The 24,746-nt window shown below is 38.0% G+C and overlaps 1 protein-coding gene and 2 pseudogenes across 2 annotated transcripts in view; 1 reads left to right on the top strand and 2 right to left on the bottom strand.

Annotated features, from left to right (window-relative positions):
* Positions 1–1,537: 1,537 nt before the first annotated feature.
* Positions 1,538–2,641, bottom strand: LOC105298822 (annotated as a pseudogene).
* Positions 2,642–9,839: 7,198 nt separating this feature from the next.
* LOC111745784 lies at positions 9,840–9,959 on the top strand (annotated as a pseudogene).
* Positions 9,960–10,416: 457 nt separating this feature from the next.
* NRBF2 (nuclear receptor binding factor 2) overlaps positions 10,417–24,746 on the bottom strand; it is a 23,060-nt gene continuing 8,730 nt past the window's right edge. Inside the window, exons 2-4 of one of the 2 annotated variants that reach the window (XM_011370233.2) lie at positions 20,545–20,629; positions 13,131–13,171; positions 10,421–11,998 (exon numbers count right to left, since the gene is read on the bottom strand). In XM_011370233.2, coding sequence (XP_011368535.1) covers positions 11,288–11,998; positions 13,131–13,171; positions 20,545–20,629 — 837 coding nt within the window. In that variant the 3' untranslated portion in view covers positions 10,421–11,287. Of the gene's footprint in view, positions 11,999–13,130; positions 13,172–20,544; positions 20,630–24,746 lie in introns of both variants that reach the window. The other variant, XM_011370234.2, reaches the window with a different exon arrangement.

Raw genomic sequence — 24,746 nt, 5'->3', positions numbered from 1 at the left:
TAAGTGTCTCAGCTTACTTGTCCTATGGCCCGACTAAAGAAAGGAATACAGGTAACTCCAACTTTATTTATGAACACATTTAATTGAAAAGGGAACCTATATGAATTTTAAAACTCATGATTATGAGAGCATGTGATCAGACAATTTCAAATAAGTCATTTTCCCAGCCAGTAGCTGCTAATATATTGTTGAGGGTTGTGGGGAGAAGGAAGGGAAGAGAAGCAGGTAGCATGGAGGAGCCGTAAGTCAGCTTGAATTGAATAAGAGTTCTGCTATTTACTGTATGACTTTGGAGTCTTGATTTTAATGTAACTGCTAGTATCAGTTGCCTGAGGCTTACACAGTCTTATTTGAATTTTACTGGAAATATGTAGCCCTTCACTGACACCTACAGGATATTGAGGGGACAGCTTTTTCTCACCTGGAAGGCACACAGTTTAAAAGAAAAAAGTGGTAGCCCAAGGTGTGACCTTCATGTTTTTCAGTTTTTATCCTGTTGCTTATATCCACCATCTTTTAGCTCCAGGCAAGGTTCAGCCAGGGATGTGAGCAATTACATCCCACAGTAATGCCCCACCTGGCACAAGGGCTAATAAGAATGGATGACAACTACTTGGCTAGAAAAAAAAATTGGTCTAAAGGATAGTTCAAATGATTATGTGAACCTCCTTTTGTAAGTTTTGAATTTTTTTTTTTGCTGTGTAATCAGCATATTCAGGAAACATACATTTCAAGAATTGCTTGAATTCTGATATCCACATTTAAGCTTGTGAACATATGACTTTTAAACAAAATTAAAGCTGCTCATCATAATTTGCTATACTACCAATATTATACTTCACTTACTTTGGAGTATAAGTTATATGGTTTAAAGTAAGCTTTAACATACCAAAAAATAACCTTCCCATCTCATACATTCAAATTACTTTTCCTGTAAAGGTCTCATCTCTGTAACTCATAAGTAAGTGACCCTGCTCCAGAAATCACTACTCTGTAAGACTCATTCATGGTCCAAAGAGAAAGGGAAAAAATGTAACCAGTACTGTAAGTGTGTGTGTGTGTGTGTGTGTGTGTGTGTGTATTTTTTTTTTTTTAACAAAACAGCAGAAGGGAATATAATTCTACAAGTGCTGCAAGCCCTTAAGAAGGCAGCATATTATGATAAGCCCCTTTAGAAAGGTATCATTTCTGTCATTGATACCACAGGCTAAATTATAAAGCATTTTCAACAAACAATTGAGGCAGTAGATTAAATGCAGAGGTATCACAAGCAATCTCACTTAATGCAACTATACAGACCAACACTTCTCTACAAATTAAGTTCTTTTGTCTATTGCCAGTTTTAATTTCATAGCTTAATAATGAAGGTTTCTACACTGAAGTCAATACATATACCTAGCATTTCGGTCAAAGCTATTCCATGTACATAGCTGAACTCGATCACAAGATAACCTGAAAAAAGGCTAGGGGAAAATTATTTTTAAGTAGTTTTTACAGGTAATAAGGTGCACACTGAAGGCATATACAGGGCAAAGCCAGCATTTATATTTGAGTTTATTCTTCATTTAGCTTCTAAAACATTTCTGAAGCTGAATATTAAGACAAAAACAATACCAAGTAGTGAGCATATTATGATTATATCCTTCACTCATTCACTACTGCATATAAAATGCCAGCATTGAGTCATCCACTGGCCCCATTTAAGAGGTCTGGCACAACAGCACCCCTAGGTTGATGTTCATCATCATGTGCTTATCCATTGTAACAGAACTGCCTTACCTGGTATGGATCAAAGTCCACCATTTCTAACTAGTCCATTTCATCAATTTCTTCTACTTTCTTCCTCAGGCAGTTTCTCCAGCAAAGATAGTTTATAAGGAAGAGGGCCATTCTCAGAAAAGTGTACCTCAAATTCAGTGGTCAGGCGACCCTTATCATGTGGGCCACAGTAAATTGGCATGCCTTCATTTAGTGCGCACTTGATATCTCCATGCTTGACAGTCTTACCTAGATGAGGGATGATGACTATGGTTTGATTGTTAAGGGAAGAGACTGACTTTTGGAAGCCACATAATGCTGTATGTCCATAGACAGGAAAAGGTCAACTCGTCGAGTAAAAACAGCATGGCCCTTCCGATCTAAATGATACCTCCTGCCTCCAGTCCTGGTTCTTGGTGTCCATCACCATTTAATGTCATCTTCCAGCCATCTCATACCTTTGTCAATATGAACTACTACAATCTTCTATTGAAGTATCATCCTTCCATTGCAGCTTTTACACCTGTCTTTAGGAATTATCCGTTCCCCTACAGCCCTGGCACTCCATGCTCGCAGACTGAATTTTCTGAACCATGCCAGGTCCTAACTGATGAATTCTTACCTGCATCCCATACCTCGCAACTGGAGCAGGACTCGCCTGCTCCTTACTTAGCACCTCAGCATTCACGTTTTGTCACAAATTACATTCTTTTACAGACCTAGTTTTCGTGTTGCATCATTATATCACTAAGAGCTGATGCACATTTTTTACCTCTCCATTTTCTCCAAAAAACTTCAAAGATGTCCATGGGGGTAGCCCAAACCACCACTTGCTCTACTTTTTAATTGCCTGTTCTTTGCTATATAATTCCCTTTCTCTACATCAGAGCTTGAGCAATCTGTTTAAACTTCTCTACATTTGGATTCTTATCAGGGTGGTACTTCAAAGTGTTTCCTTTAAGTCTTTTGCAATTCTTCCGGTGGCACTGGGTTTTTGACCCCCCAAAACATCATAGTGGTTTCTTTCACCGTTTTCTACAGCCAGAGTGGGCAAGGCCGTGGCGGGGAGCAGGAAGGAGCGTAACATGCGCAGCCTGGACAGCTGCTGCTCCACCTCTGTTTTGGAAAGTTGCTAGTTTTGACTTTTTGATATCATTTTTCATATGTACCTCAACTCAAATGGTATCTTTTGCTTAATGCATCTGATTTAATTTTGACATGAAATGAATTGAGTCCAGTACATTTATTTTAGAGTAGACTGCCTCCTGCTGTTCCCCTAAAGTCTGCCAAAAGGTGATATTCTTCCAAGAGTTTTTGCTTCTCTTGCTGTTACATGAGCCACCTTTTAACCAAACTAGAACCACTGCAGAATAGCTGAAGCTAAGGCAGATCAAGCCTGGCAGTGTGGCTCCTTTCAAAGTAAATCCGCCTAATAACAGTATTCTATCTGTGATCTGAATTCCACGCTAGTGACCTAATTCTTGGTAAGGGGGCGGGGAGGTGGAGGAAAAAAACCACAATGCTTACATCATTAAACACATTTGTTGACTCCTCAGAGGGCTTAGGGAGTTAACTGATCAGATAGATCTCTGATGGAGCAATTTCCCTGACCGTTTACCTTGTACTCGCCGTCCTCTTGGTTTAGCTCATGTGCTCAAATATGGAGACATCTGAATATGTCCATATCCTCCAGGAAGTGATATAGGAAGCATTAAATATGTGGAATAATTTTAAAAAGGTCAAAGAGACTTTATAAAGGGGAACTTGTGCTGAATATTTAGGTCCCTCCCATTTTAGTGTAATGTCATTTGGACTTGAATTTGACTTCCTTTTCCTGATTAATGAATTACATTTGTCCATTTCTCTCTGCCACACACTCTGGGATCGTAGCACCCATACAAATCATTGTCTCGTTTCCTGTTACTTCCCTTTGGTAGATGGGGTATGGCTTTAATGATATCTGGGTAAGATTGGTGAGCTTCAGAAGAAAAAAGTGCTTTCATACCTTTGGTGTGTATATACACATTGTATAGACACATACAGATTCAGCGTGTTCTATTTCTACTTGCCAACCTATTAAAGAGGCCCTCCCAGACAACGTAAGGATTGTCAGCCATGGGAGAGGAAGCATGATTGCAGCTATCCAATATTCTCGTACAATGAATTGGAATGTAGCAAGTGAACAAGATAAAGAGCTATATGCCACCAGGTCTGTCACCAAGATTTAGACTCAAGACTTTTCCTGACCAAAAAATCTATGACATCCCTGGTTACACAACAATAAACTTTGATAGGCCTTGAAATCACATGGAAGGTACAGAGAACTGAGTAGTATACAAAGTACTTTGGCTCTTATAGTAATCTGGCTCTTTGAATGAAAGCAGTGACTTTCAAACAAAAATGAAATGTTGGCAAGCTTTGGGTCACTGGCTGAATACAAAGTGAGTTCCCTTTCTTGACGGGAGATTTTCACAGCTGACTTCAGCTGTTCAATTCTCTGTAAATGAGCCAACCAGCTGCAGCTGAGACTGGAAGATTGCCTATCTTTTCTGTGTCTGGTCTATGAAAAAGACCTTGGCCTTGGGGTCAGTGGAGAGTATGTCAAGGATGCGTTGTATGTGTTGTTCAGAGCTGGACTCCTTTTAAGAGGATGTACATTCTGAGGACAAATGAATCCAATACTGTTTCCTGCCCCCTACTCTTTGACCCCAGATTTGACAAAGGATGAAAGATTTGGATAGCTAGTGAACAAATAAGAAATGAAGTGCAAAATGAGACGGGGACTCTTCCCAAGGAGAGCCAGGGAAGTCCCCTGGCAGCATAGCATGGATGGTAACTGACTCAGTTCCTTCGCAGCTATCACAGAACTGGGTGTGTGTGTGTGTGTGTGTGTGTGTGTGTGTGTCTGTGGTAGTGGGGAGCATAGGACCAAGGTAGGTCATGCAGGTTTAGTAAGTAGAAGGCATTTATGTTACCATGTTAAGGGCACGCAAGGATCACTCCCCCTACCCACATGTGCCTTCCAAAGCATGAGAGTTACAATATGGGGGTATCAGTGTGGGACAGAACTATCTTACAATTTATTCAACATCTATTACATGTTTGGCTCTGGTAATAGAAGATATTCCCTCAGGATTGTGCCACCAATGCTAAATACTATGTAACAAGTTATCTACAAAGTACATGAAGGCGAAACACACATTCCCTGGGGTTAGGGAGGGCCTCAAAGGGAAAGCAGTGTTTGCATAACCCTTCAAGTAACAAAAAATGGGACAGCAAATGTGGACATCTTACTTAAATTGCCTTCTAGCCCTTTTCCATAGACACATTAGCTGCTTGAGACATCTAATACTTTGATAAGTGACTTAACAAAATATTTCACTCTTCAACTCTTGTTCTAGAGGAGCAGAGTGGGAAGGAGCTGCTTCTGGAGCTACCATTTGTAAAAAGTGAATGTCAAGTAGACAAATCCCTATCAAGGATATAGTTCAATTGACAACTTCCAAAATAAAGCAGTGTAGGCAAAGGCAAAGCAGTATAGCCTCATCTCCCCATATTCTAGAATTACTGTACAAATTATTTTCACATCAGATACCTAGAGACACTGATAGCTTGAGGTACTTTTCTCTTAGGCAACTGAAACTTTAGCCAACCTATTTTTGTCCTCTAGTTCTTTGGAAGTGGGTAACTATATGTAGCATATAGTGTCTTTACATACGTTAAATGAGTAGATTAAGCACTACAAATAAAAATGTCACTTTACCCTGGAGAATACTGCAAGTTCGCATTGGAAGTGGGCATCAGACGGGTTGCAGCTTCTGACTGAGATGTGAAGCAGTGGAAAGAGGGTGATCTGAAATTAGAGGGAAAGTTGTAACACCAGCTGTGGAAGGATGTGGCTCAATCCCACCACGCAGTTGACCGTGCTGCAGTTTTCTGCATGCATTTACGTTTTCTTTACAGATAAAATTGCCTCTTAAGCAAACACAAAGTTCACATTAGGCTCAAATTGTTCCCTATATGTTAATCATGTTGGGACAAATTTGTATTTTCAAAACAATTGTTACAGCCGAACTGTATAAGAGATTTTTCAAATCAAAGCTTTCTAAGGCCAAAGAAGCCATAGGATTTCAGAAACAAATTCTAGGACATTAAAAATTTGGCACATCTGTTGAACTGGTTATCATGTGACTTGATCCATCATCTCGCATTCTCTCCCAGAGGAGAAATGAAAGTAGCAATTAACTCAATTTAGATTGAGCCCAATGACAAATGGTTTTGAATTCTAAAATGTGCCAACTCCAGAAATAGTCATGGGGAGTTGCTGTTCATCCAGTTAGTGGAGCTCTGAAGAACTGCATAGGACATGTTGGTAGACCACAGTCTGTTTTCACACATGCCAAATTAGGGGTATTCCCTTTACATCTCTCCAACCATCAGCAGTTTATCGGATTTTTCAAGTCAGATATTTACTACTTCTCATATGGCTAGTGTTGTTCCTGGCGTTTAACACATTTTCTGTGGCCTCAGTGCTTGGAGCCACAACTGTCAACTGAAGTCTGGGGAGAAAGGTTTACTTAAAACGTAGACAGGGGTGACCACTGAGTCAAGTCAAAACTTTTTGAGTCTTTAAAATTTTGTTTTATTGCTTTATTTTTCTAACTTACCGAGATATATGAATACCAACAAATATAAAGAATTGGGAATAAACGGGGGTGCTTGTAGTTACCCCACCCAGAGGTGACCACTGTTAATGGTTTACTTCTTACAAATCTTTTCTACATATTTTTTCTACTTTAAAGAGACCGTGTAGTATATAAAAATTGGTATGTTTTATGTTTTATTTAAACTAACATTATGTTATCCTAACATTTAAACTAAATATTTCTAATAGCTTTATAATCCCACAAATAGATTTACTACCATATGACCATGGAAAGGTGATGCTATTTTTCAGTTGAGCTGAAAAAATGAGCCCACAGTTGAGTCCAAATCGCTGTCTTGCATTGTGAGCCTGTTCACTGTTGCCAGTCTTCTAGTAAATGAGCCTGCACTTCAAAAATTCAACAAATGCCTCAAGTACTATACTGAAAGAACTTTAAAGACTAAAACGAAGGTTTGTATAGAATTTATGATACCCAGTGTTGGTATTTAAACAAACGAAAGAAAACTAGCTAAAAATGAAAACTGGTCTATGGCCCTACTGTCTCACTTAACTTCTTGCTGCCTCCATAGTTTTAGTTTTAACCCTGAAAACTAAAAGATTTTGTGGCAGTGGTTAACATGTTTCAAACAGCTGGGCCCCTCCTGAACAGCCATTTTTCTCAAAAGAACAGGGAAATACTTGATCGAAAGCCAACAAAAGATCTATTGGTGGCAATGGAGGCCCTGAGACTTCATAACACTCTCAGGAGCAGGACTTTTCTTTGGGTAATTGACTTCAAGGGAGCATAAAGATGTCAAATCAAGAACCCCTTTCTCAGATAAACTTCCCTTTCTTGCCTTTTTCTAGAAATTATCCCTTTGGGAACGCTTTATAAGGCTTTAGACCCTCAATCCTACCTTACTCCCTAATCTATCTTCCTTCGTCTCCCTGTACATCTGGACACTGTAACCTTAAAGATAGTCTCATCGGTAACCTTGCTTCTTTCACTCACCTTTTGTGTCAGATGGGAGTACTTTGCCCTCTTTTTACAATTTAATGTCTACAAGAGAAGCTAGGAACCATCACAGCTTCACCAGGGTCCTTTGGGCTACTGTGCAATCCTACCCTTGAAGAGCACATTCTAGATATTTCCCATTCCTCAAGACCCTGGCCCCTCACTTTTAGGAAATGTCAGGGCAATCACATGAACCTCCCCCAAATTTCCTGTCTTGCCTCAATCTAACCAAGCTTAGCTCCTCCGCACTTGACTCCATGCCTTTGTCCAAGCTGTTCTCTCCCCACCCTCTGATGCCCTTTACTCCTTCCATGAGGGCTACACTAGCTACTTCATTGTTTTAGTGGCAGAAGATGGTGATTCATTAAGTAATCTGGTGACTATTCAATCATGCTGATTTAAATTGAGGCTTTTTTTGCCTGTACATGTCTATAAACTACTCTTGAATATGAGAATATTTTCTACATACTAAAGTATTTAAATATTAGTGATCAACTAAGAATTTTTTAACTGCTGCCCACCATACTCCCTTTGACCCAACAAGTTCCTCGCCATCCACTAGATGTCACTGTTTGTCAGCTGTGACTCAAAAGGACGATTCCAGCTGGGACAAAAATAGACAAATCTGAAGAAACTCGTAAACACCGTGCCACTTGCTCCCATAGAGGTCTCCAATTAGGCTACACTGGAATTGTGACAAAATGATAAAGATCACTTTTGATTTTTACATATGTAGCCTACTGGTCTAGAATGATTCAATAACAGCTATTGTTACAGTTCATGTCTTGACTCTTCAAGTTATAAACACCCTATGGCAGACTGTCTCGCACCAGCATTCATCTTGATCTTTCAAAACAACAAAACTTTAATCACAACTTTTCACAAACGAGGAGGGATACTACAGAAAATGGACAATAGGCTTCTTAATAATTGTATAAGGATGAATCCAGCTTATGCCAGGTGATCTCCAACTTCCTGGGAAGCAGAGTAGCTGAGGTGCAGTGTCATAATGTGTACCTGAAGAGAAATCTGAAGGACCAGGTCCCTTCTCCACAGTAGGAAAAATAGATAATTCAGACCCAGTGTGGTCTTGTAAAAACAGCACAAAACTGCTGGTCAGACCTTACTCTGGGCTCCGCTTCCAGTCTGGTGTAAAACACATAACTCGAACTTCTGGGCCTCAATTTGTTTCATAAAGGCCCTAAAAATATGATATCCAAAATATATTAAAACAAAAAAGTCCCAAGAAAGTGTTAAAAGCAGAAAGATAATGTATTTAACATTTAGAACTGACTTACCCGGAGACAAAATAACCTTGATGAAACACTGAGACAGACAATGGCTTACCTGTGGTTACCATGGCAACATAGCTAAGACTGTTACTACATATTACTTGCTTTCTGAAAGAAATGTTTTGTTGTCATTCTGTGAAAAGCTGAAAATAAGAACTCAGCACCAGGCTTCCTGGCTTTTTTAATGGCTGGCTAGTTGCCCGGGTCCAGTAGCAAGAGGCCACCAGTGAGTAAGGACAAGATCCACTAAACTTCCCGTACATGCACAGTGCATTGTTCTTTGGTGGAAGCAAGCTATTAAATCCACCTAGTACCTTGGCGTAGACAGAGAAGACACGCGAACACTTAAAAATCCTAAATGGGGGACAGAGGCCATGTTTTCAGAGGCCAGGTACTACAGTTAATAAAACAATCGTTTTTTACGTTTCTGCTCTAAGGAAAACACTGGGTTAGGATGCTGCAAAGGTACATACATTCTATGAACAGACTAAAACACAAAACTTAAAAACCAGATTAAACAAGAATAATAAATAATGTGAATAAGAGCTTCAAAGACAACAAAAAGAAAGATCAGTGCATTTAGCATGCATTTGTTGGTGGAAATGCATAGAACGAGGTCCTGTAAAACTCATGTCGAACTGCTAACAATAATGGGAAGGCGGGGTGGGGGAGGAGGGAAGGTAGTGGCAGAAAAGAAAGGAACTTGATGTTGAAAGTGTTCATGTCAAAACTTAAAGCATGTTTTTACAAAAGAAATGGTGAGGCTAATTTTTGGCACAAACTTACAAATTTTAAGTTTTACAAGGAAGCTTGGGCAAGCAAAATATTCTCCAACACTGAGATGGACAAATTAACAAAACTTTTAACAGCAGAACTCTTACTTTTTAAGAAGCTAGTTCATTTTTTATTTCATCTGTAGAAAGACACAAGATAAAATGGGACCTCTGCATAGTCACGTTTTCTCCTACTTCTGCTCGTTTCATCGCTAAACTCGTGAGCCCAACCCTACCTCTCAATCCCACTGTCTGCAATTCCCTCTGGGAAGGCAGCACGGCATTCCTCCACATTTCTCTTACTCCCACAATTCCACACAATAAACTAAGTCTATGCTTTAAACTCACCAGTGGTTGTCTACGGCCATGCCACCCTGAACAAGCCCGATCCCGTCTGATACTGGAAGCTAAGCAGGGTCGGGCCTGGTTAGTACTTGGATGGGAGGCCTACCTAGGAAGACCAGGTGCTGTAGGCGTGAAAAATAAAAAAAAATTAAAAAAAAGGGATTGTAAACAGACAAGGTCCTTGAAAAAAACGTCTAAATAAATAAAATAAACTCACCAGTGGCTTGTAACCAAATGTGTTTCCCTTATGTCCTCCCTTTCCCTCCCCATCCTGGAACACAACACAACTGGACAGCAGAGCAGTGCCTAACACCAGAGCAGTGCCTAGCCAGTGCTTTGCAACCACTATGTTCTGACCGGGTGGCAGGCACCCCAGGGACGGCAGCAGCTGCCCACAGCCTGAGCATTTTCCATACGTGCCAGGGCAAGGAAAAGGTTGGGAACACATTTAGACCCCAGGAACTTCCTGTTCTCTTTTTACCCTTGTTGCAGGGGAAGAAACTGACTACAAAACACTGAAGAAAATCTTTAAAGTACCATTTGATAGAATCTCTTCAAATTCATGTTCAAAATTTACAACACAGAAACCATATAAAACTTGTTTTTTAATTACCGACCACATGCAACAAAGGTATAAAACACAATTACTTTATTGATTTCTTACAATCAAATACTGCCAACTAGCATTACTTCCACTCATGCATCATTAAAAACAAAAGGACATTTCCTTGGTATTTTCAAATGATGCATTATACAATAAACAAAAAAAGTTAGAACTTAAAATGCACCCTGATTAATTATGTAAACTGGTAATTTTTAAAAAAAGCATAACTAATAATTTGGTTCTTCATAAAATGGAAATTTAAATATTTCTCCTGATAGTTTTGAGGTTATCATTATGTTATGAGTAGTGCAAAGTGTGGCACACAGAGTTTCATCTAGAAAGGTGTGTCTTACACACCTTATTAAACAAATGAAATGTGCATAACAAAATGCATACAGTCAATGCATGATAGAAAGCATGTTTCAAATACAAGGCAGCCCCTCGGGCCACCATATTATTTAGGTTTTGCATTATCATTTATGGCATTATAGATTAATTACATATAACATACTTTTATACATTTTAACCCTGAAGATAAGAAAAATAACTGTTGCTTGAAAAAATTATTCCAGGTAGCCATTTGGTTTTTATCAGGAGAAAGTGAACCTCCAATAGTTTAGTGTCTGCTAAATCTGGAATCATTAGCTCGAGTCAGTAAATCAGATATGCAACGTATTTCACAGTGACTGTTTTCCAAGTCCTGGCAATGCCTCTTGTCCACAGGATGCCAGATGATGAAGCATCTCCGGGATTACCCCTGCATGTGGTTTTCCCTTTTTTTTTTTTTTTTTTTTTTTTTTTTTTTTTCCTGAAGTGTATTATTTCCTCTTCTCACCTCTTCTATGGCCTTCTATTTTAATTATTCATAAGTCCTTTCAGAATATCCTCAGAGAGCTCCATAAGGGGAAGTTCTGGAGACGGAAAATCCAAGGGAGGAAGATTGGGTATTGGAATATCCTTGGCTTTCCCAGTATTTGCTGAAAACTTCTGCCAGGTTGAAGAGGCTGTAGCAGTTTCTGAATGTGGTTGCAAGCTCCATAACTCTGACTTTTCCATAAAATCTGCATCTACATCCAGCTCCTTTTCTACTGAGCCTTTTAGACGCCTGGCCTTTTCAGCCTTTAGTTGTTTATTTTCTTTCCTTAATCTTTCATTCTCAGCCACAAGGAATTCCACATGCCTCTTCAAATCTGCAATTTTGGTTGCCTGCTCTTCTATAATTGTTTTATCATCTTTTGGGGCTTTGCTTCCAATGCATGGCTCTGTCGGCTCACTTTTCTGCTGAAGTAAAAACAGTAATGTGTCTGGATCCCTGTCAAAGATCCCCTGAGTTTCAGGCCGGTGTTTCTCGGTGGAAGGGCTGTACTTCTGAGAGAGAAGGAGACTCTGGCCCTCTGCGTCCTCCGCCGAGGGTTTGTGAGATGCCTGAAGCTGGGCAGCCGCATCCTTGTCTGTGCTCTGCTGGGCTTTCAATCTTTCCTCCCGCTTTGCCCTCTTCCACCTCTCTTGGATGAGGAGGAGCTGTTTCATGTGGCTATCCCTTTGCAATTCCAGTGATAAATGAGCCTATTACACAGAAAGAGAAGTACAATTTAACATTTTAAGTCTCCTTAGTAATGTCCACAAAATACTATTCCAAGATGCTCCTTTTTGAATAGCCCACTAACACTGAAGTTTATATACTATGTTTGCAATTTAGTAACATTTTTCAAAGTAACTAGGTCTTTCTAGGTAAGTAAACATTTTTACTCATAACACAATACCATCCTTCCAGAAAGTCAGAAGTCCTACTCCAGATCAACACACTAAATCAGACCTTTTTGAATGTGCCTTAACTCTCTGCAATGCTATTTGTATTCAGCTTAAAATTAGAAAACTTTCCTCTTTATAGACATTGATTCTACAACTAGTGAAAAAGTCTTTTTTATCATCTGGGTGTTCAAAGGCTCAATGCACGTCCACATTACGTGGCTCACACGAGTAATTCTATACAGTCAAAGGGAAGTGCATGGGATATAACACAACTTTTAGGTTCTCTTGTTCAGTTTGAGGAACTGGCATTTTTTTTCCCTGCCACTGCTATCCGCTCACAGAAAGGATCTCCTTAATTCAATTAGACATTTACCAAACACCACCTATGTACCTGCCACTTTTATAATCCGGGAATCATCTCTGGATAAAAACCTATCCTTAGATAAAGGTATTTTTAAAACTTACGCAGGATCTCCCCAAACACAAAAGACAATTTAAAGCCATTGGTGAAACAAATTTAAAAGTACCAGAATTGCTTAGGAATTCAGGAACAAACAAGTTCAGATTTAAATTACCTTTGACAAGCAAAGAAAAGGCCAACTGGTTTCCCCTTGGCCAGGCCCGCTTACTTACTGTGAGCTCTTGGCCAAAGGAGCTAATGATCAGAAAAGGCTGGAAGAGGCGTCTCTAGAGGAGACAGTTGGCAATCTGAGATCTCTGAGTAGCCACTGGTAAAAAAAACAGATGCCCCTACGTACCATGTCTAGTACATCAACAGCAGCTGATTTGGTTTTAATTTCCTTTCTAAAATACTCCTCTCTTGCCCATCTTACATATTTTGACTATAGTGCTTCGAGAAAGGTGCAATGCCTAATTTTATACATAGTTCAAATCTTTACAAGAAAATCCTTCTAACCCTTGTTACAAATATTAAAAACTGTCTCACCTGCTCAGACTGTGTCACCTTCATGGCTTCAGAAAGATATGCTGGTTTAAAAAAAATAAAGAGGCACATTAACATGAGAGTGTCACCATTTTGTAATTAACAGGTCAAAGGAAGAGTTATAACACTCATATGACAAAGAACTGATCTCAGAAGCTATTCTGCTACATAGTTATCCTGTTCCTGAAAAGAAACAAGGTGGAGATTTAAAAAGATGTCAGTGGCAATCAAATGTAGATATTTCCTACCCCACCTTGACAAAGTTGGTTCTTTAAAACTCCTGTAGATTTCACAATTAGGAAGTAAAGATGACCTAATCAGAAAATTAGGATTAGGGAGGATGATTAAAATTTAACAAGAACCTTTAAAAACCCTATTATTCATTACACCCATAAAAATATCAAAGAATGATTATCAATGACTTTTTACCCACATGAATGCCTGGACTATCATTTTGGCCTCTATAGAACTTTTACTAACTTGTTTATTGTAAGCAAGCTGTGGAAGACAGTATAGTGTCATTGATGAAGACCATAAATGGTCAATAACTCGATAAACTCCCCTCTGATCTTAAGATGAGTTCCTAGGTGACTTAATTTGTTTGAATTTAAATAGTCACTATAAAAGTCCATAATTTTCCTCTTTGAGCTGACTGCTGGAAAGCTTAAGGTCAAGTTATATCAAATATGCAAGAACTCACAGTGTATTTTGTGAACTATATCACTAGTCCTTCCAGAACCATTTTATCTTTCCATGGATTCCTTGTCTACTAATTTTTAATTACATTTTGTATTTTATTGTATTCCTCCAAAGGCCTTTTATAAAATGTCTGGAACAAAATGAGGTATAAACAACAAGTATTATTAATAGATCATACACAACCTCCATTTTTTTACCTCTTGCTTACTATAAACTTTTTAGCATCTCTCACCTGTACATTAAGTTCTTTTTTGCACATACTACAAGGCATTCCTTTCTGTCTAGTGTTAATCCAAACACATTGATGGGTTTCCAAGTCCATGACTTAAACTGCTGTCTGCCAGGTTCTACTGTAGTCTTTAACATATAGCTTAATTGGATGTCCCCTCACCAACAAAAAGCATAGAGTTGGTTATACAGTTTTTGCTCCAGCCATATTTACCTTTTTTCCTCAACTTTGTCTTTTATTCCTGTATTAAATCTGTATAGCTGCATACAGACTATTTCTTTTCCTTTTGTTCATGTTTAACTCTGTTGAGTCATTCTACCTACTGATCTGATAGTATGGATATATTCTCCTAGATATCCCTCCCATTATGTCTGCATATATTTTGTCTCCTAGTCTGAACTACAGTTTATTTTAAATCCACTTTCTTAAAAAAATGAAACGATTTGGCAAAACCAAACTTAAAACAACTGGAATGCCTGCCTCTCTTTGTAGAACCTTAAAACTAAAACGTGACAGAAGATATCATCAAATGACACGAGTTATCACAAAGAATTCAACAAGAGTTCCACTGTCATTTAAAGTATTTTAAGATTTCGATCTAAAATCTGAGATCTAAGGAAAAAACGTTTAATCCAACTGCATGGTAATGGATTTGCTCCAGGAGTCACAACAGGAACAAATGCTCCACCAAGGCAGAAATTTAGGAAAGGAATACTTATCTCACAAAAATCTAACAATTCTGGTTAAACTGCTTCCCTCAATTATGACACACAGCTAATGTTTAAAGTAAATATTAAGCAAATGGTGAGGAAAAGGAACTTTAAAAATCTGAAGAATCTATTACTTCTTAAAATAATAAAATCATTTATTATTCTATCATGAATCTGTTAAACTGGTACCAGAATACAAATTGTATAACCTATCTGCACAAACAAAGCAAAATATTGCCTCTGAATGACAAAGACTGATCTGCTCTGAATCATTTTCATTTCACCAGTCTCATGGGAAGGTCAGGTCAAGACTTGTTTTCAATCAAATACTTATAAACACTGTACTCTGAGGTCTGGTGATCTGAAATGTTCGTTTTGAGTTCTAAGCACTGTTAATGGCTATTATCAACTTCCCATTTAAGATTTTGCTTTTTGTTGTCTGTGAAAGAAATGAAATCCACTTAGGGAACTGGAGAGCATTAAGATGTTAAGGAACTGGAGAGCATAAGATGTTAGTCTTATGCTCTCCAGGGAGAATTACATCAATCCAGTTATAGCTACTCATCAAGGGTTTAAAGCAACAGATTTTTCTAACAATGCTGAATCCTTGGGAGTTTGTGGCCTCTTAACCTTTCCCTTTTTTCAATATACGGTGGTAAAATGTGAACACCTTCTCCAGATTTAGCATTTTCCTTCCTGAGATTTGGTATCTCAATTTATCTGTCAAATGAATGGATACTAATATCCTCATTTCGCTATCCACCTCAAGAGCACATCCTACCTTTCCCCAAAAGAAAAGAGAAATTAAGTAACTTCTTTATTTCATCACATTTACAAGACAAACTATCAGAACACTACAGATTTCCAGGCAAGATGGTGGAGTAGCTAAATCCTGTGCTCACCTCCTCTCACGACCACATCAAAATTACAAGTACAGAACCACCATCACTGAGAATAGCCTGAAGTCTAGCTGCACAGAAGTCCTACAATTACGGATATATAGAATAAGCCACCCCAGACTGGTAGGAGGAGAAGAGACACAAAATGGACTAGTCCCACACTCACGTGTGGTGGTTAAAAATCAGGAGGGGTATTTCGGCAGTGGAGGTTCCCTCAGAGAAGTGAGAGGTCCTAGCCTGACACCAGGCTCCCCAGTCCAGGGTTCCAGTGCTAGAAAAAGAAGTCCCCACAACTTCTGGCTGTGAAAAGTAGAGGACATTGTGGCTGGAATCCCAGATGTTTCTCTTAAAAGGCCCACACACAGATTTACTCACTGATGGACTAACTTGCCTTGAGCTCCAGCACTGGGGTAGCAGCCCAAAAGGTACCAGGGACATACATGGAAGAAATGCATGCAGACTCAGGCAGGAGCCATATCTGAGTCTCCATCAAGCTGGTTAACACAGGTGTCATGCCCTGAGACCACATCCAACGTGTGGGCCCATCCAAGCTGCCACCAGTGGCTTTTGCCTACAGAAGGCCTGTCTTGACTCATGCTGTGGACTTTCCTAAAATCTCTCAAAGATTCACAAACCCAAACAAGCAGCATCTGGCCTCGGTGTGCCCTGTACCTCTTGCTGAGCAGCCCCAAGCACAATACTAGCAGCAGCCCACTCAGTTTATGGCTTGGCTTCTCAAGGCACCTCCAAGCCCAGTGCAGGTGGTAGCACCTGTGCATTGTTTGGTGGCGCATGCTGGGTGGCCTCAGGCAGGGCCCCTCTGAGGAGGCTCCAGTGATCAGCTTCAGACCTAGCCAGAGCACCACCCAGGGCCACATCCAAGGGTGACATATCCAAAGGGCAAACTAGGCAGGCACCAGAGCCCTGCTAAAGCGAATCCTGCTCCATAGAGTCAGCCCCTGCACAACAGCTTCTCCACTGTAGTGACTGCCAGTCCTTACAATGAATCAGTCTGAGGGTCACTCTCTCTCACTGATGTGCTAACAGCAACCAAGGCTCAACTACAACAGGAGGGTACACACAACCCACACAAGGGACACAACTGGAGCACCTGGTCAGGCGACCAGGGAAATGCACCACTGGGCATCATAGGACACCCACCCATAAGGCCGGGAGGCATAACAGCCCTACCTAATAAACAGAAACAAACACAGGGAGGCAGCCAAAATGGGGAGACAAAGAACTAAACAAAATGGAGACAAGCAACCTACCAAATGTTGAGTTCAAAACGCTGGTTATTTGGATGTTCCATGAATTTAGGGGGAAGAGTAGATGAACTCAGTGAGAATTTTAACAAAGAGATAGAAAACATAAAAAAAATAATGTCAGAAATGAAGAATTCAAAAACTGAAATAAAGAATACATTAGAAAAAAAATCAACAGGAGATCAGATGAAGCAGAGGACTGAATCAGCAAATTAGAGGATAAGGTAGCAGAAAACATCCAATTAGAACAGCAATAAGAAAAAAGAATACCCAAAATGAAGATAGTTTAAGGGGCCTCTGGGACAACATCCAATGTACCAACATTCGCATCATAGGAGTACCAGAAGGAAGAGAGAGGGAGAGAGCAAGGAACTGAAAACCTACTTGAAGAAATAATGACAGAAAACTTCCCTAACCTGGTGAAGGAAACAGACATACAAGCCCAGGAAGCGCAGAGTCCCAAACAAAAAGAACCTGAAGAGGCCTGCAGCAAGACACAGCATCATTAAAATAACGAAAGTTAAAGACAGAGAGAATATTAAAAGCAGTAAGAGAAAAGCAATTAGTTACCTATAAGGGAGCTCTCATAAGACTAATTTCAGCTAATTTCTCAATAGAAACTTTGCAGGCCAGAAAAGACTGGTATGAAATATTCACAGTGATGAACAAGGACCTACAACCAAGATGACTCAGCAAAGCTATCATTTAGAATCATAGGACAGAATAAAGAGCTTCTCATACGATAAAAAACTAAAGGTGTTCATCACCACCAAACCAGTATTACAAGAAATGTTAGAGGGACTTCTTTAAGAAAACAAGATAAAAAATATGAATAATATCAATTACTTTAAATGTAAATGGATTAAATACTCTAATCAAAAGATAGGGTAGCCTAAATGGGCAAGAAAACAAGACCCTCACATATGCTGCCTACAAGAGACTCACTTCAGATCAAAAGACACACACAGAATGAAAGGGATAGAAAAAGATATTTCATGAAAATGGAAACAAAAAAGCTGTAGTAGCAATACTTATACCATACAAAACAGACTTTAAAACAAAGGCTATAGAGACAAAGAAGGACCTCCCCACACACACTTCTGAGTATTTACCTGAAGAAACCCAAAACACTACTTCAAAGAGACATGTGGATCCATATTCACTGCAGCATTATTTACAACAGTCAAGATATGGACGCAACCTGGGTGTCCATCAATGGATGAATGAATAAAGAAAAAGTAGTACATATATGCAATGGAATATTATTCAGCGATAAAGAGGAATGAAATCTTGCTCTCTGCAACATGAATGGACGTAGAGGGTATTGTGCTAAGTGGAGTCAGAGAAAAAACAAATGCCATATGATTTCGCTTACGTGTAGAATCCAAAGAACAAAATAAACAAATAATCTCATAGATACAGACACCATTCTGATAGCTGCCAGATGGGAGGGAGTTGAAGGGATGGGTGAAAAAGGGAAAAGAGATTAAGAAGTACAAATTGGTAGTTATAAAATAGTCATGGGTATGTAAAGTACAGCATAAGGAATATAGTAAATAATATTGTAATTAACTATGTATGGTGTCAGATGGGTACTAGATTTATTGGGGTGATCACTTCGTAAGTTATATAAATAGTCGATCACTATACTGTATACCTGAAACAAATGTAATTGAAAAAATAAAAAAGTTATTTTAAAAAAAGAACACTACAAAGTATACGGGCTAGGAGTCCTTAGCTAAATAATCTCAGGGTAAATTTTTAGTCTCTGAATCTCCTCTAATCTTTAACAGTTGGACACAGAGGCCCCTTTTTTGCCCTAAATTCTCACATTTCAGGCTTTCCTTCTAATTAGTCTTTCTCAAATGATGACCTTTCCCTGTCATCTGTAAAATGATTTCTAAATACTAATTTTTTTCCTCTCAAAATACAACTATATCCATACCTCCCAAAGATGTCAGTCAATTAAGAAAACATTGAGCTCATTCCAACCATGTTAATATTCAAACTAACATCACATTCATAACTCTATTCTAAAACATAACACAAGGCTATTTTTAACAAGTCCAAACTCCAAATCAAACTGGCTCAGTGGGATTAACTAATCACACTTAATTCTATCTCCATAATTACAGCTAATAGGATCTAAAAGGCTACCTTTTTCTACTCCTGAGCATGTCACAGAATTTAAATACAGAGAAAAGAGGGAGAAGCGTTTAAAGCCAACACTAGTTTTAAGTCTTCAAATAAATAAGGGATATAGGTAGAATAAAAAAAACTCTTCCCTTTTATATATTCAGAATATCCTACTGCTTAATGCACAACCTATGATAATCACTCCATCTTGACATGTTATATAGGTATAACCATGACCACTCTAGGCTACTCAACTAAAGTTGTCATTTATCTGTGGCATTCATCTACAACATGGTTTTCTTAAATTGTATAGTACATTGTTTTTTCTTTATAGTGACTACAAATTTAACAATTTGATTCAGAACAAAATATGGTTTATGAACGAGTTAAAGAGCATGAGCTACCAAATTTAATTGTATAAAGCCCCCATAAAACCCACCATAAAAATTCACAAAGATTTATAGGGTACATACTATGTGCTCAGATCTACAGCTAAAGGGATACACCTCAGTGGCAAAACTGATTCTTTAAAAATAAGATGATATTTTCACTGAAAACCATTGACTTGTAGGCAAAAATCACTGACATAAGAGTCCACTGTGCGGTCTGTATTTCAGCAGTCAGGTAACACATGAGGGGCAGACTCTGCTAGGAAAGAACATGGCTTTGATTATTATACCCGTCTAGAGGAAAAGGAAAGTGCCTTCCTCTAGCAGAAAGACTGTATGGTTTGCTCTAAAAAAGGTGGCTATACCCATTTTGGATGCAACATGAGTAAAATACCTCCTTCCCCAAAGCTTTTAGGTTTGTTATTCAGCCAACAGAAACGTGTACAAAACGGACCCCAAAGATCTATTTGAGTTCAACGTATGCTAGGTTGTGTGACTAAGATAAAATTAGGTGTTTGATAAGTCAATTATTCTACATTTTATACCTAAAAGAAAGCAATCACCAGCATAATACTACAAGCATGAATACACAGATGAAATATTTAGAAGAAAGGGTAAAGAAAATCCACAGGAAAAAGTTTTGATGGGTTTTATATTATCAACATCTTAGAAAACAATCTCAATGAAAATTAACTGGTCAGAATTAAACTGGGTATTACTTTCAGAACTCAAATAGTTAAATATTTGAAATCCAGACTCCTTTTCTATAATAACTATGATGAACTGGCAGACTTCTTGCAATTACTTCTGTCTTTAGGGATGTTTAGGCTCAGAAAGTTGTGTCCATGAATCATTTACCAATACAGCATATGCAATTTTCATGGTTTAGAAAGAAGACTGGGTTAAAAGGAACTACAAAATCCAATACACTTATAACATGCATGCTGATGCGCCGGTGGTGTCAACCCTGTATATGCAGGGCAACAACATATCATTACTGCTGTATTTTCATTATAAATAGTGTTGAGAGCTACTAGAGAAAAGAAATTGCCCTGCAGTTCTGGATTTAATATTTCTTAAAAATACTCACCTGCAGCCTTTTTGTGACAAGAAATAGCCTCTTCGTATTTCCCTGCAGCTAATAAACGGTCTGCTCGTCTGCTGTGTTGATGAGCCTAGAAGACAAACATTCTTAAGTTCTCTTGAATCATAAAAAAGGCCACTTAAGAAAACTTTTAAGAATATAAATAATGCTGTTCGTTGCCACACATCAAACCGTTACAGCTATATCTGTAATGAAAACCTAATGGGTGGCTCTTTGAACTATATAGCACCTGAAAGGATGGGCAACTTCTCTCAACATTACAGATAAACCATTAACACCAGGCACTAAACTCCTTCATTGACCCAACATTCTTCCATTCTTCAGAGATTAAGCAAGAGTTATAATCATAGGCTATTACTCAAAATGTATATTTTCTTGATTTTTAATAAGTTCCTTTAAAAACAGGAGTTATTGTGTAGACACTTTCATTAGTTGGTATAGTTTAAAAACTATAATCCAGAAATTACTTATCACATAGTAAAATCCAAGCTTCTCCTGTATTAACTCATTATTTCTTTCAACATGAGGTACTATTTGTTTTTAAAATATAAATATGTACAATGTACAGTTGAGGAATTAATATCTCCATTTTTTATTATGGTGCAGATATTTTTATGTACCAGTCACCAAAACAAAGACAAACTCAAAAGTTCTGAAAGCAAATGACTAAAGTACTCTGAATGTAAAGATAAATGGATTAAATAAGTAGTCACTGGCCTCCTTACATGTTATACTTTAAGAATGACTATAACTTTGTAAATGTGATTCCCTTCTTACACAAAGAGGACCGACTCAGAGGGGTTATGTATCTTATATAAGGTTATACAGTTAGCAGGCAAAGACGACGACAAATAATCAGCTAAAGTCTTCTGGCTAGTGTATTATTTTCCTCACTGAACTCACAGATGATTTATCCAAAGTTTCTTAAAAGTGAAAAGCCTTGTACACCCATATTTACAGCATTTTTCACAATAGTCAAAAGGTGAAAGCCACTCAAATGCCCATCAATAGATGAAAGAATACACAAAATGTAATATATACATTAATGGAATATTACTTAGCCTTAAAAAGGAAACTGACACATGCTACATGGATGAACTTTAAGGACATGAAGCTAATAATGAAATATAAAATAAGCCAGTTACAAAAAGGCAAATACTGTATGATCCCACTTATATGAGGTATCTAAAGCAGTCAAATTCATATGAAATTGAAAGTAGAATGGTGGTTGTCAGGGAGAGAAAAGTGGGGAGTTGTTTAATGGGTGTAGAATTTCAGCTTTGCAAGATAAAAGGAAAAGTTCTGGAGATGTGTTGCACAACAATGTAAATGTCCTTAACACTACTGAACTATATACTTAAAAAAAAATAAAGAGGGTAAATTTTATGTTATGGGTACTTTATCTCAAAAAAAATTTTTTTAAAAAAAGCAAATCTGTTTTTGTCAGGTGTAAAGTAATTTATCTAGAATGCTTTTCAAAAAAATGTGCCACTGATGCCTCATAAAAATACTTCAGAGCAGCACTTTTGCAAAGAGAGAATTATTCTGGGTATGTTTACAAATCATGCTCAGTGCAAAACTGAGGTGAAGACAAAGAAAACAGCACCTCCAGCTATGCATGTTGTTTACATTTTCCTCACTTCTATTTTTGTAAGAAATAAGTAACACTCAAAAACAAGATCATCCCTTTCAATTGTTTCAGAGGATTTTTATTCTTCAAACAGTAATTAAACAAACTTCGTCTAAGTCTCAATTTACACTGAAAATAATAATAGATAACAATACACGACTGGGGCCTTAAAATAATTTTAACCATGGAGTCTTGGACTGAGCAAAAATATGTTCAGAACACAGCAGTATTTTATAGTACCCCAAAATGATACAGGTCTTTTGGGAAGAGAATGTATATGATAAAGAAAGCTATGTTATGATCGACATGATTTCTCTAAAAAAATGTGTTCAGATAGTATAGTTAAACAAATGGCACTCAAACAACAAGGTTCTGTAGAGCAGGGTCCCCAACCCTTGGGCCACGGAGGAGGTGAGTGGTGGGCAAGCAAGCCAAGCTTTATCTGTATCTGCAGCTGCTCCTCAGTGCTAGCATTACCGCCTCAGCTCCACCTCAGATCATTAGGCATTAGATTCTCATAGGAGCACTGGTCCATGGTGCCAAAAAGGTTAGGGACCACTGCAGTAGAGGGAAAACAAAAGGAATGAAAGGAGTGAATCTTCAGGTGCCTTTACTTTTCTGAGCTTTGAAAGATGACCCATATAAGAGTCGACTCTTTGAAATCCTATAGTACCTCCCATGGATGACACAGTGCAGAGTCAGCCCTACCAGGAACCTATGGTTCTTGGCCCAAGTTCTTGCTTACACACTTAATCAGCCTAGTTATTTCATCCTTCAGGACCTATTTTCCACCTGCAAAATGATAGAGTTGGACCAGATCTGTGCTTTTCAAGTTTTAATGGAATACAAACCACCTGGGGGGATATGGTTAAAATGCTAACTCTTAGTAGGTCTAAACTGAAGTAAGTCTTGAGATTCCACCAAAGTGAAGCTAAAGCTGCAGGCTAATGGACACACTTTGAGAAGCAAGGATGAGCTGCTCTCTGAGGTTACCTCACTCTAATGCTGTATCTCTAGTGTCTCTATCTTTGATGACATTAGTCACTTTCTACCTTGTACTATATTTACGAAGTTCCCTAATAAAACTTCAAGCTCTGCAATAATAGAATTGTTTCATCAAAGAAACAAGTGAGAAGTTCTCGAATAGTGAGAACAGGACCTCATGGCTCTCCCGACTCCCCTAAAACTTCCCCATGTAATGTCCAATCTACACCTCATTTAAAAACATACATCTACTCTAGGTTATTTGGCACCACAACAGTCAAATTCCCTATTAAAAAATCCAGTTCCTACTAGCTTCTTTTTAGACACCCAGAATGTGAAAATTAAACTAGTTAAAAGACAATAAAAGCACTTGGAGATAGGTACCTGCAATCAAAATGTTTACAATATAGTTGGGAAGACTAAATTAAACTCCCTTTCTTTTTTAACTGAAGATAATGAAGGAAACTTAATATCAGCAGTAATTCTTATTTTTAAAACAATCTAAGCTCTCTAATATTAAAACTGATGTGACAACATGGATGGACCTAGAGCGAAATAAGTCAGAGAAAGACAAATACCATATGATTTCACTCATATGTAGAATCTAAAAAATAAACAAACTCACAGATACAGAGAACATTTTGATGGTTTCCAGATGGGAGGGAGAAGGGAGAGAAGAGTAAAAAGAGAAGGGATTAAGATGTGCAAATTACCAGTTATAAAAAGTCATGGGGATATATAGTACAGCATAGAGAATATGTTCAATAATATTGTAATAATTATGTATGGTGTCAGATGGTACTAGACTTATTGGGGTGATCATTTTGTAAATTATATAAATGTCTAATCACTATGTGTACACTTGAAACTTATGTAATGTTATATGTTAACTGTAACTGAAAAATAAAAAAATTAAAATATTAAAATCGATCTCTACTGTTTTTGATAGAAGAACAGCCATTAAAAGTACTAAATCCATAAATATATTTCCTTGGTAATTCAAAATAAAATAGGAACAAAAAGCAACTGAAATGGGAATGTTGGGTAGTGATTCTAAAAGTAGTTTGGGCACTCATATTTTGTAATTCTGGTAACTGCTGCTCTTCTGCCAAGAATTCCAGGATGCACTAAGATTTTATGGGACAGACTTTATCTTAATATTTCATATTAATTCAGAAAAGATATAAGACACCCCAGGTCTTCATGAGTGATTTTACTAACAATTTAAATAATGTTTAAGCCAAGAATGCATTTATTTTGAATATTAACCTATTTAGGTTAATATTAACCTATTTAGGTTAATATTCAAAATAGATGCATTCTTGGCTTAAACATTATACTTAAATAAAGTATAAATATTTATCAGGACACTGTTAGGACAGAAACGGTAATGTAGCGCACTTCAAGAACTTTAAATCCAGGAGCACCTAAATATATAAAGCAAATATTAACAGACCCCGAGAGAGAGAAAGAGAGAGAGCGCAATACAATAATAGTAGGGGATTTGATACCTCTCTTACATCAATAAATAGATCAAAAGACAGAAAATCAATAAGAAAACACAAGCCTTAAA

Source organism: Pteropus vampyrus, unplaced genomic scaffold (assembly GCF_000151845.1).
Source record: "Pteropus vampyrus isolate Shadow unplaced genomic scaffold, Pvam_2.0 Scaffold165, whole genome shotgun sequence".
Classification (NCBI taxonomy): Eukaryota; Metazoa; Chordata; class Mammalia; order Chiroptera; family Pteropodidae; genus Pteropus; species Pteropus vampyrus.
This window is presented reverse-complemented; position numbering and strand designations above follow the sequence as displayed.